Source organism: Magnolia sinica, chromosome 19 (assembly GCF_029962835.1).
Source record: "Magnolia sinica isolate HGM2019 chromosome 19, MsV1, whole genome shotgun sequence".
Lineage (NCBI taxonomy): Eukaryota > Viridiplantae > Streptophyta > Magnoliopsida > Magnoliales > Magnoliaceae > Magnolia > Magnolia sinica.
The window spans coordinates 19658654-19671643 of record NC_080591.1 but is presented as its reverse complement, the minus strand read 5'-3'; the positions used below and the strand labels follow the sequence as shown (position 1 = coordinate 19671643).

The following is a 12990-nucleotide window of genomic DNA, read 5'->3' as shown; positions in this document are numbered from 1 at the left end:
GAAATGAGACATTTCTAGTGAGTTTCCTTGATTTAGATTGTTTGGCAAATTCAAAAAATTAAGTGCTTAATTTGGATTTCATTGAAAAATGTGTTTTTTAATAAGCTTCCCTCACTTAACACTTAACACGGAATGCAGTAAATGATTTGCATTAAATTTTTTTGCTAATTTCGACTAAAATATCCTTAAAAGCATTTACTAAATGACAACTTTGTGCTTTTTCAAGTTACTCCGGTGAAAGCTTTGACGTGGCAAAGATCTGTGGGCCCCACCATGATGTAAGTTTTATATTTTGACACCGTTCATCCATTTTAACAAATCATTTTAGGGCATGAACCAAAAAATGGGGCAAATCCATAGCTCAAGTGGACCACTCCATAGAAAGCAGTGGGGCAATGACGCCCACTGTTGAAACCTTCCTAGGGCCCATCATGATGTTTATTTGCCATCCAACCTATTCATGAGGTCACACAAACCTCAATGAAGGGAAAACACAAATATCAGCTTGATCCAAAACTTCAGTGGCCCTAAGAAGTTTTTTGGTAGGCGTTCAATCAACGCTGTTTTCTGTGGTGTGGTCCACTTGAGCTTTTGCATTTGCCTCATTTTTGGGCTCATACCCGAAAATGTTCTGACAAAATGGCTAGACGGTGTGGATATAACAGATATTTCATGGTGGGGCCCATAGAACTTTGCCACATAAACACAAAAGCAAACTAGGTGCAGTTTCTATGCTTCGGAATCAGAGTCCAACAAAACCAGATTTGGGAGCAGCTACGGGATACCTTGGTAACACATTAGTGGGTGTTGCCCTAACCGTGGGGCCTACCTTGAAGGATGTGTTGTATCCACGCCGCCCATCAGTTTCCACCATCTCACTTTTGGCCATGGTTCCAAAAATGAAGCATATTCAATTCTTAAGGGGACTGCACCACTGGAAACAGTGGTCATTGAACACCCACCATTAAAACTTTCTAGGGCCCACCATAATGTTTATTTGCCATCTAAGCTATTGATAATGTCACACAAACATGGATGAAGGGAAACAACAAATATTGACTTGATCCAAAACTTTCGTAGCCCACGAAAAGTTTTTAATGGTGGGCATTCAATCCTAACTGTTTGGTTAACTTGAGATTTGGATTTGCTTCATTTTTGGGACCATAGCCTAAAATGAGTTGTAAAAATAGATGGATGGCATGGATATACGACACATACATTGAAGTGGGCACCATGGTTAGGGCAACACCCAATAACGGGTAACACCTAATCCACTCCCAAGATGAACGCGGATTAGTTGCGATGGTTTTGCGATCAAATGGTTGATAATCAGGCCCACTGCAAATGACGCACATAACAAGATTTTGTTAAAAACATGGATCCTAAAAAAAAAAATCAATGGATAATCCGGAACCTTCAATTGGGTGGCCAACAATTAGACGGTTGAAAGAAGTGGTTCAAATCCAACTGAGAAAGGGTGAAATATTCTATAGCTAGGATCTTCCAATCTGCGGAATTAGCATGGCTATCCATGGTGAGGCCCATCATATTTATGGATCAGTTAACTATGGGCCACACTCCACCCGTACAACTATCAACCCAAACCTCAATCACACCTCTTCACAAAATAATAGAAAGCAAAGCCGGACTGATTTTATCCTAACAACAATGAATTAAGCACGTCTTCTTGTATGTGGATGTATTTATATACGTTAATAATAAGAAAGAGAGCACTCACAAGAAGAGCATATGCACGAGCAAGTGAGAGAATTGTTGGGTACAGATCTAGAACAGCGAGTGCAATCTCCTCTGTTACCTGCGGAACCTGCATTTGTTATCACAAGGACTGCGTCAAAAATCAAGATGCAAACTAAAACCAGCATAAACTTGACTTTAGTGACATTAGTGGAGAGAGAGAGAGAGAGAGAGAGAGAGAGAGAGACTGAGGTGAAGGGTACGGCTACACGCAGAGAGAAAAAGAGAAGGGTTTCAAGGGTGGGTGACTAGTGCCCACTTTTTCTGGTGTCGCGGCATGCTCCAGCTTTAGATCTGATTCTTTTTTGGGCTGATATCCTAACATGAGCTGGCGCAACAAATGTACAGTGTGGATTTTACATAGTCGTCATGGTGGGCCCTGCAGAGCCTTTGCTACACGGTCCCCCTCATACCCCACTAACATGCAGGCTATATGGAAAGAGGAAGAGAAGTGGAAGTCGGCTACTCTCAACAATAAATTGAAAAGACAAAAATACCTCTCGGCTGAAGGGCCAGTCACACCCAAGAATTACTTGTTAATGCCCCTCCCTAGTAGTAAATGTAGGGTAAAATTGGACAAACGCTACTCACATTTATATATAGTATGGATTATTAAAGATTTTCAGTTAAACTTCTGCAAATTTAAAATAAAGATTTTGAAAAACAGAAATTGTGAATTGAGAAAAGAAAGTGGTCAGGTGGTATGTGGATTGTGGCTCATTTAACGGGGAGGTAAATGTGGAACCCATTTATCCAGTCATTTATTGTCCAATATAATGTTCCACCTCTTCCCAGAAAACGAAGATCTTGATGCATTAACGCAGGGTTAACTGACTCAAAGCTAAAGAGAGGAAAAAGGAATCCACATAACCCATGATCCTTTGTCCAAAATACTGATGACCGTGGGGAGAAAAGGATACTTAATCTCAGTAGTATGCAAGGTATGGATTGTTTACCTGCATGAGCTGTATAGCAAATACATCGCTGATGGTCATTTTGTCAAGATCTTGACACTTCTTAATGAATTCATGAAAGGAAGGGCATATTGTATTGCATTTCTTGACGTCATTGGAAAATTGCATTTTGTAATAATTGCTTATCGCTTGCGTAAGATAGCCATATTTCCTCAGTGTATCATTCAAGCCACTTGTTCTGTGTACATCAAACCCTTCTAGAATCTCTGTTGTGAAACAACTGCAAATACAGAGAAATTTGACATCAAAGAGAAAAAGAGGAAGAGGAAAAAGAAGAAGTAAACTAGCATATCTTTTTAGCCAAATGAGCATGAAATGTATTCACAAGGAATAGAAGTTCACATAAAAGGTGCAAAATTCATAAGGATATATTAAACTCCGTTTAGAATATCTAGGAGTGTCAATGGGCCAGGCTCGGGCCTGCAAAATCAGAATTTTGAATAGGGCCAGCCCGACAGCCCGGCCCAAACAGTTCAAAATCCAGGCCAAGACCAACCCCAGGCCCGGCCCATTGATATCCCTAAGCATATCATTATCTAAGCCTTATCCCAATAATTGGGGCTGGCTATATGAATCCCGTTCCGCCATTCCACTCTATCAAGGGCCAAACCTTCAATTAGACCATAGGTCATCAGGTCTTTTCATACTACCTCCATCCACGTCCTTCTAGGTCCTCCCCTTGCCCTTTTAGAGCCTCCAACTTGTACCACTCAATCCTAACTGGCGCAGTTCTTGGTCTCTGTTGCACATGAGCAAACCATCTAAATCTACTTTCCCTCATCTTATTACCTGTTGGTGCAACTCCTAAGTTCCCTCAAATGCATTCATTTCTAATTATATCCTTCCTTGCCTTTCCACTCATCCATCTAAAAATCCTCATTTCAGCTACACTCATCCGATGAGCATGTTATTCCTTAACTGCCCAACATCCTGTCCCATAAAGCATGGCTAGACTTATAACTATCCAGTAAATTTTCCCTTTCAATCTGAGTGGTACATGACGATCACATAAAACTCAGAGGCAACTCCATTTCTTCCACCTGGTTTGAATTTTGTGGGCAACATCCTTCTCAATCTTTCCACTCTCATGAATTATTGACCCAAGGTATTGAAACTGACCATTTGGGGAAACTTCTTGGTCAGCAATCTTGGCTAATTCCTTATTTTCACTCCTATGCCGCATCTTGTCAATCAAAACTATGTCATCAGCAAACAATGTATAGTATGGAATCTCTTCCTGCAAACTCCATCTAGCATATACAGAGAAAAAGACCAAGTTGAAAGGTATTGGCATCCAGACAGTTTTTGTCTGCCTTCAGATTATTTAAAAGAGGGAGAAAAAAAAACGGCAGTGTGAACCACCAATGAGATGTCAAAAAAGAAGATTATGTTTTCCTTCCATGACCTTTTGCATTCAAAGTGGTAGTTTAGATTATGTGCTGTAATGAGATTTGACAGTTGAAAAAGAAAAGAAGGGGAAAAAAAAAAAAAAGACCCAGGCCCAAATTGGCAGTTTGGAATATGTGACCATTTTGATTCAGCTAATGCCCATGAAAACGCTTTTTCTTGTTGGACATTAATTGTCTTAATTTGGTACCTACATCTTCAGATGACAGCCCAAATACATCTTCAGATGACAGTCCAAATAGCAAAGACCAAGTTCTGTCGAATCGGCTCTCTTGATAAGGTTATCAATGATCCAAGAGGTGGGTGGAAGGTCTGCTGCACATAAGTGAAATTGAGAACTATGAAACAATGAACTGAGATGATATGATGGGTACCCAGTGTATGAATAGAGAGAGAGAGAGAGAGAGAGAGAGAGAGAGAGAGAGAGAGAGAGCGCTAAAAGTAGGGAGGCATTGGATTGAAAAGAAAAGTAATATCAACAAGACCAGGCTAGTCTTCTGCCTTGTGCTTCTTCTTTTGTTTCCTTTTTCTTTTTTAATAGGAAGCTTTGCTAGGTGCATATACAAACTGATTTTTACAGAAAATCCAGCTACATGTGTGACCAGGTGGCTCAAATTTGAGTCTCTTATGTGTGGGTTTGGGTTTGATTTCATATAGGGACTGTAACCTAATTTGATCTAGAGGACCCTTGGCCTCACATAATCTGACCGTTGATTCGATCTGGATCTGTCATCAGGAATCAGTCTGATCCAGATCCTCAATTGAAACAATCTGGACCCTCGATGCGGTCTATATCTGCAATTTAAACGGATGGATAGTCCAGATATTCAACCTGAACAGGTGGACTTTCAAACCAGACCCTCTGAAGGAGCTGATCTGAGCCTGATTTGCAATCGGATTGCATCGTTGATTGGCCAAATAGTGGATTAATCAATAACCCATCTGAATGACGTGTGACCAGGATTAATCAACAACCCAGTGCAGTGAAGGATGTGCCAAACTGTTAATAATATGTCCAGTAGGTTACCCCAAACTGCAGCCCCTTACCCTGCACTTTATCAGCCTCTCAAACTTGTTCCAAAAATTGTCCCCTGGATTTCAGCTCCATTTACATGCCAACTGTTCCCACTACCTGTCCCAGATTTTTGCCCAAATATAACTCCAACACACATGAGTGCGATGCAGATGCACGTGCACACACACGCGTGCATACACATATATCTGACTTACTCATGCGATTTTGAGGAGAAGCAATTCTAACTACCTTACTTGTTCCTTGCAACAATTCCTATCCAAACTCACAAGCTTATTACAGTCATCCTAAATCCTAATCGATCTTCCTATTTTCCCAATCCCTAACTATCTTCGAATTACTGTTTGGAGTCTCATGCCTATCACCTCCAGTTCCTACTTATCATCCTATTACAATTACAGAAAACCCTATTAATTTCCACTCCTTCTTGAAGATCCACCACAATCCATCGGCTATTCAGAAGTGACATCTCGTGGTTAGGAGCCATCACTAGAATCAAAGAAGATTGACAGGACGTGGAAGGAGGTGGAAGAAATCACTGGAAGATGGATGTACTTGATAAAGAGATGGAATTCACCCCAACTTTATGTTAATAGCTAATGTCAAAAGAAAGTTCATGTTGAATCTCAGTCCATAGCATCTCAGACTCAAAATCTAAATAAAGACATGTCAGAAAGTGTCCCAGATGATGAATGCAAAGAATCCCCCGTTAAATTGTTCAAAAGATCCACAAACGGACCATTTAAGAAAAGTACGAATCCCAGAGGGTATATAGAAAATTACGAATCCCGAAGGGTATAGAAAAACCAGATGATGAAACCATGACCGGGTCAAAACACCAGGTGAAAGAAAGATGACTTACTACTCATGGGTCAAATAGGCAAATTCTTATGTTGAAGTTGAGATGGATGCATTAGTCCTAGCCAAATAATGACTAGAGCACACAGATCAGAGACTCATGAACAGAACGAGGATGCAACGTGATTAAAAAAAATTGATCAGGAGCAAGAGAAAGTGCCTCAAGCGGCATTCCAATATTCAAGACCAGAAAACCCATTGCCAAAGAGGAAGCGGAAATCAATGCCCAAGACATAGGAACATGAAGGACAAAAAGTCGAATGATCTACAATGCAAAAGTCGAATGATCTACAATGCAATCTCATATAAGAGATTCCGATCCGACACCTAGGCCTTTCTCTTAAGGAAGTACATGAAAGAGTGAGGCAAATACAGATCATGGTGCTCAAGGACATATTCTTTCCAAAGCTGGTGGAAGCTGATGCAGGACCATCCAATCATCCAACGGGAGACCGCTAGGGGTCCCATTGCTGGTTAATCAAAGACCAGGCCATCAGATAGCAGATATGGCTACCTAGCCCATCCAAAGATCCCTAGTACAGAGCAGGACTATCCAATCATCCGGATTACATAAATGATCATCCAACCATCCATATTGCATATTTGAATCACATTTAGGGTCTAAAATGGCCTTATTATGATCTAAATCAGATCGAATACCTGATGAATTACCAAGACCAACTCAACAGTCTGATTGGACTGCAAGGCCCACAGATCCAATCAGATGGCCCATCCAATGGTTCGACTGACTTGTGGGATCACCCAGACAGTAAGATTTACTAATCAGATACCCCATACGATGCTTTTATACCCTTTCCGACAAACCATATATATAAATGCCAGTAATTGGTACTGAGATTCATATGGTTGGATATAGCTTATTTGCTTGGTTTATTAAGTAGTTTAGCATAGTTGGTCTTATTTTAAATGGACTCTCATCTACTTTTCTTATTTGTTGCCTGCATTTATTGCAATTAGGGGGAAAATAGGCCATTTCTTTGTGAGAGCCACTAGGCTTCTAATTTAGCACACTTCTGTTTTTGGTAGGAGACTATAAATACTATATATGGCTATATAGACCAACGTACGGAGCATTACAGAATTTTTTTTTGAGACAATGAAGATGATTATGATGAATGAATGAGATTTTTAGAAGTTCATTCTTGTTTCATGCAATGGAATTCAAAACTCAATGCTTCTAGAACCCTCGTGACGTGACTCCATAGGTTTTTTGTGGAATGATTGTGCATGTCTATCCTTCTTATTTATTTATTTTATTTTATTTTGAAAGGTAAAACTACTAGGGATTGAACCCTGGATTACTCACACACACTATACTGTCTCTACCAAGCTATATGAATATTTGAATATTTGTCCATCAGAATATAATTGCAAGGTTGGGGAAAAAAAAAAATTGTAAACAGAAGAGACTTTGTCCAACGACAGACACTATGGAAGAGACTATTTGTCGAACAACGATGATCTCTCCCTACCTCCCTCCCTCCCTCCTTCCTTCCCTCTCAAAATAAATGCAAATGAAATCTAAAAGATACACCATTATCTCCAAGAATGTTGGTGCACAATAGAACAATCGAATATGTGTGTACTCTCATATTGAAATACATTGCAATGCACCTACACCAAAGACTGCACTCTAACAATGTTAATCATTACTTTTAATCCTTTATTTTAGGTATCAAATTGCCAATACATTATTTAGAAGAGATTTTGATGAGGACATCACTTCATGTACACCTTTGTGTACGTATCAAAGGAGGAGGCGGGCCGCACCGATTTCCCTATGGCTAGGTGAGTACCCGTGATCATGCTGAAGACCACATGTGCATGTGCGAGCATATGGAAGATCCACACTCGGAAGATGCACATGAGCTACTTTATGGAGTGATCCAGACCGTTGGATTGAAGGGACGTGACGATCAAGCCGTTGGATCACATGATTGGGTCATTGATCGTGGATCATCCACAGTAGATTTTCTTATATTTTATTAACTTATAGGATTTAGTTTTGTTTGTGTTATGTTTGGACACCATTATGAGTGTTTTTAGTTTATTTTATTTAGACTAGGGCTATTTTCGTCAAAATTCAAAAAAGAAGGTGTTTATTGTAATTTTTGAACTTTCTTAGAGCTATAAAAGAAGGTAGGCATGTGACCCTCTCCATCATTAGATTTTGTGATTAAAATAAAATAAAATAAAAAAACATAGAAAAAAGTTATTGCTTTCTTCTTCTTATTCCATCTTCATGAGATTTAAAGATACTTTCATGTGATTTGGAAGGGAGATTGGTGTGAGGCTAATTTTCATCAACAGAGGTGCGAGATGTCCTTCTATCCCCACGTCACCATATCTTTTCCCATCCATCAAGGTATTTTCTTCAAGTTCTTCGATTCTCCCATCCTAAGCCGTCATCTTCTCCTAAACTCATCTTTCCTTTACCTATCTACAATCTCAAACCATAAGAGACTTAACACATTCATCCCACACCACACGTGCGACCGTACGGCCACACATGTGAACCTTCTGGGTTGGTCGTACGGCCACACCTTGTCCTTTTTGGCTTCTTTTCACTCTTAAATCAAAACCCCATTTCCTCTCTACCAAAACTCTAACCCTAAATCTAAAAATCCCCAACTTTCCTAGGTTTTTCCAATTTCCTAAATTTACCATAGGTTGTATTGGGCCTTCTACTTTGAAAATAGACTATACCCAATGCTAATAAGATGTCCCTACATCCATTAAATCATAGTTTCCTTTTATTTAATTATGCATAATGTTCTTTTCGTTTTCATAGTATTCGCGATGATTATGGCAATGTTTGTATGTTTTTGTTAATTGTCTTAATTCTGCTACTTGATCTCACATGTTATTTGGTTCATGCATCAATCCTACATCAGGTTTGATAGCAGCCTAACACCACATGCAGAGCAGAGTTCATGCAATGAGACATCTTACATTGCATAAGCTAGCTCCCACCTCGAATATCCATGTGTGAACATGATGCCGGTCGACTCATCAAGCAGGCTATTCATGCATGCAGATTGTAGACTGTTGGAAAGTTCTCTTGAACCTTTTGTCCTTTCATATAGAAGTGATGCACCTGATGCTTGGACGTTGGACCAGCCTCAATTTTGTGTATGGTGATCTACTAATCTTCAGTGTCAGTCACCTCATGCAACATTCAGATTTCCCACAAGGTTTTCAGTTGGCATGTGTGCTTTTCAGGAGGCTTGCAAACCTCTCACATACATACATCCAATATTTAAATTTCTCAGTTCATCTGATCAGAAACAAGATGCAAAAAATTAAATATGAAAGCCAACGTAACCGAGAAGCAAGGATAAATAAACGCTGCCATTAAAATAAGAAGGAAAATATGTATCTTGGCATAAGTAGCTTTCTCCTATGAGAACTAGGGGAATGAATGGAGCAAATATCACAATCTAAAAATGCTAGCTTGCTGATAGGGCAGGTTGATGCAGAACAATGGTACTTTCTCTGCTTCTATTGCAGATTGCTTCTGACGATTCTAAAGAGGAAATCTTTAACTTATAAAAGGTGTGTACTGTGTAGGCTCACACATAAACCAAACAATGTTTAGCACTGTTGAAGAAATTCTGAAAATAGCTATAGATAATAAGTGCGGACTTGTAAAAATATCCTACAAGAAATCCTTACGCTGTCTTGATGCTTTCGGCTGCTTCACAAGAATTTGGGTCCCCTTCCACCAGATATATTAGCTTCTGAAGTCCACACCTCTACAAAAAAGCATTTAAAAGAGTAGAGTACATAAGAAGGGGGAGGAGAGAGACCTTGAGAGGGTTGGTTGCATGTGTCTCCTTTATTTAATCACTATATTTCAAATAAGCATCTTCTTAGTACAAGATCTCGAGTTTAACAACTGGAACTTAACAGTTAAAATGTTCATTTGAAAAGTACAATGAAGCAGTTGTATGAAACATGAAGGGAAGCAGCAACAAATTCAGGTGCTGGAGCGGGGAAGCTTTTGTTTCAAAATGCTAGCCGCTATAAACAGCTAGGAAGCGGGAGCAAGAGCACAAGTCAATAGTGGGATTTGAATAGAGCGGCGCCTAGTTGAAGGTTCTACAAACACCCCATTTTGGCATCCTGTCAAGTACATTTCAAAAATCGCTTAGAGCACATACATGCACACATGGGTTCATTTCATCCATTGTTTAGGTTTCTAGGTGCACCAAATGATGTACCCTAGAGATGAAAACCACAGAAAAGGTCAAGCATTGCATGCGTTATAGGTTTGAAAACACGAGACAAAATGCCATGCTGTTGCGCTTCAAGTGGCCAACGACGTGGAAGATCATTGACAAGTGGTCGACAAGGGCGTCAACACAATATGTTGGAAAATCATCATGGACTGATCATTTACAAGGAGCTATACAAGGACGGCCAATTTATGCCAATCTTGTAGACTAGAGGCTTGTACATAGTGTGTAGAGAATTCTGAAGTATGGTAGAGTTTTGTATAGTAGTGTGGAGATCTCTAGAATGTTTTAGAGTTCTCTAGTGGCTTCTTGTTGCTAGAGTAGAATACTCTAGAAGATCTCTTAAGTATTCCTAGCCACTAGGTAATCGGCACATAGCATCATCCCATTTATGTAAAGAGAGTAGAAGGTACTTGCCCCTATATAAGAGGGAGGGCTCCTCATTTTGGAGGTGCCTTAGAAATTCTTAGCATTCTTGAGTTCAAGATCAGTATAACTTCTCTTGCCTTCAGCTCTCTAATGTGCAAACTTTTCTTCCAAGTAGCTTAGCTACACAGGTGGTGGGCTGACTCATCCCCAACAAGATTGCCTAAGGTATACAATAACCATAACGGTGGCTGCAATGACCAGCCTTATGGCCATCACATTACGGCCCTATAATGGTCAAATAAAAATTTTGAGGAAAAAACTGTAAAGGCCCCATGTTGCGGGCCTGTATCAGACCCTCACACCCCCATATCGGCCTTCTTTCAGTCAAGTGCTTTCAGCAGTTTCACTGAAATGGGACCGTTACAGCCATTATGGGCCATTTTTTTTTTACAGCCCTATAACACGTAACAGATCCCACCATTGCCGTCGTGTAACGGCCATTAAGTAACCGTTTTTTAATACCATGGGATTGTCAGTCGAGTTTCACACGGTCTACGATTGGGGGAAGCATGTGGGACATGAGAATGTGCTCCATCCACACTAACCCCACAATTAGGACAATCCAAACTGGCTTGCGAGTATGCCAAGTGTATGGTGGATGAGCTACTGCACATTAGTGAGTGCAGCTTGCATGACAGCATGCGAAGAGGGTTCAGGTTTTAGAAGAAAATCTAGGGTTTCAGAAAGGAGAAAGAGCAAGTAACTGAGAGATGAGATTGGAATCCACTAGTTTTGACCCATGAGATGAGAAAGGGGTCGACAAAGTCCACTACAATCTTGTTTGTTGTTTAAGGTTACTCTTTGCTTGGGTTAACAAGCATGACTTGGGGTGGGAAATCCTCAGATCTCTCTTTCCAAATTCCCATAATATTGCATACGGGAGCACTGGGATCGTAAGTCATAAGATGGCATGCAAATGGAAGTTCTTGTAAGAAAATGCAACAAAAGAGAGAATTGTATGATCCTTGGTACGAGGACATATACAATATCCTCAAGTTCAATTTGAAAAATCAGGCCCGTTGTTCGGTGACCTCAGATGGTTGATCTGATGGACCAAACCATGAATGGAAGTTGCCCCCAAAATCTGCCACATTGTAAAATCCCAAGCATCCAATCTTTGGCCTTTTTTCAATTGAGTGTGGATTGTCCCCAACTGAAAGGTTATGTTTATGGGGAGGGGCATCCCATCCTAAAGGATATAAAAAGACAAAAATGCCAATGGTGAAAGAATGCAACTTATTCTCTAAAGAACCACAATTTTGAGGTAGTCAAAATCAACTTATTCCTTCTTTTTGCCTGTCCATTGCCCCATCCTTCAACCTGCAAATCATCATCATCCACATACAACTTTTCCACAACCTTTGTGCATCAACTTTCTTCCAGTTCCCAATCCCAACTGATGCAGTAGAGATAGAATTTGGACCCGGAACCAAAATAGATTAAGGGAGATTGCAAGTAGCAGATTTAGGGCTCAAAAAGGCTAAAGAAGCCATGCAAGTTTTAGAAATTTGAAGGGGGAAAAAAAGGAAAAAGAAACAGGAAACACTTTTGAATGAGATTTGCAATTTCTAGTGGAGTGATTCATCTCTTAAAGTGAGGGAACGTATGTGAGCCTTATGAGAAAGGGGGAGCTAGATTAAGGATTTTGGAAGATATGAATTTAGCTTTGCTAGGAAAGTGGGTTTGGAGATTGGAGTGTAAGAGGGTAGTCAATGGAGGGAAGTGGTGGGAAGGAAATATGGGGTGGAAATTGGGGGTAGATGGACAAAATCTTCATCCTTGTATTGTATAAGACTTCATCTCTTTGGAAGTCGGTGGCCTCATTACAGGAAAAAGGTTTGGGAAGGGATTGGATTTTCTTTGGGTATTGGCGAGAAGATTAGGTTTTGGGATGATATATGGATGGGGGGACAGAAATTGAGTGATATCTTTCCTCATTTTGCAGTGGTTTCAGCGGAGGTGAATTTGTTGGTTGCAGATTGTTTTAGTTTTCATGGCGATCAGGTTGTGTGGTCTCTAGCATGTAGAAGGAATTTTTATGATGAAGAGATTGAGGAGTTGGCCTCTCTTTTGGAATTGTTATCCAAGGTGCTTCTTAGGGTATCAAAAAGGGATTCGATGTGTTGGTTATCTAAAAAATCTGGTTTATTCTCAGTCAAGTCATTTTATATATGATAAGTGGTAGAAATAGCAGTGATGGGGGCAGCCACATGGCTCATATTTTGCGGTATGGTGCTTCTCCAAAGGTGACTATTCTAGCATAGTTAGTGGGAAG

General features: G+C 40.1%; 1 protein-coding gene across 7 annotated transcripts in view; it reads right to left on the bottom strand.

Moving 5' to 3' along the window:
• The window catches only part of LOC131234810 (crossover junction endonuclease MUS81), a 63270-nt gene that overhangs the window by 16030 nt on the left and 34250 nt on the right, over positions 1-12990 (bottom strand). For all 7 annotated transcript variants that reach the window (XR_009165785.1, XR_009165786.1, XR_009165787.1 and 4 more), the window contains exons 12-14: positions 9724-9803; positions 2712-2949; positions 1739-1825 (exon numbers count right to left, since the gene is read on the bottom strand). Coding sequence is in view for 4 of the 7 variants with exons in the window: in XM_058231785.1 (XP_058087768.1) it covers positions 1739-1825; positions 2712-2949; positions 9724-9803 (405 nt within the window). In the remaining 3 variants the exon portion in view is untranslated. The remainder of the gene's footprint in view (positions 1-1738; positions 1826-2711; positions 2950-9723; positions 9804-12990) is intronic.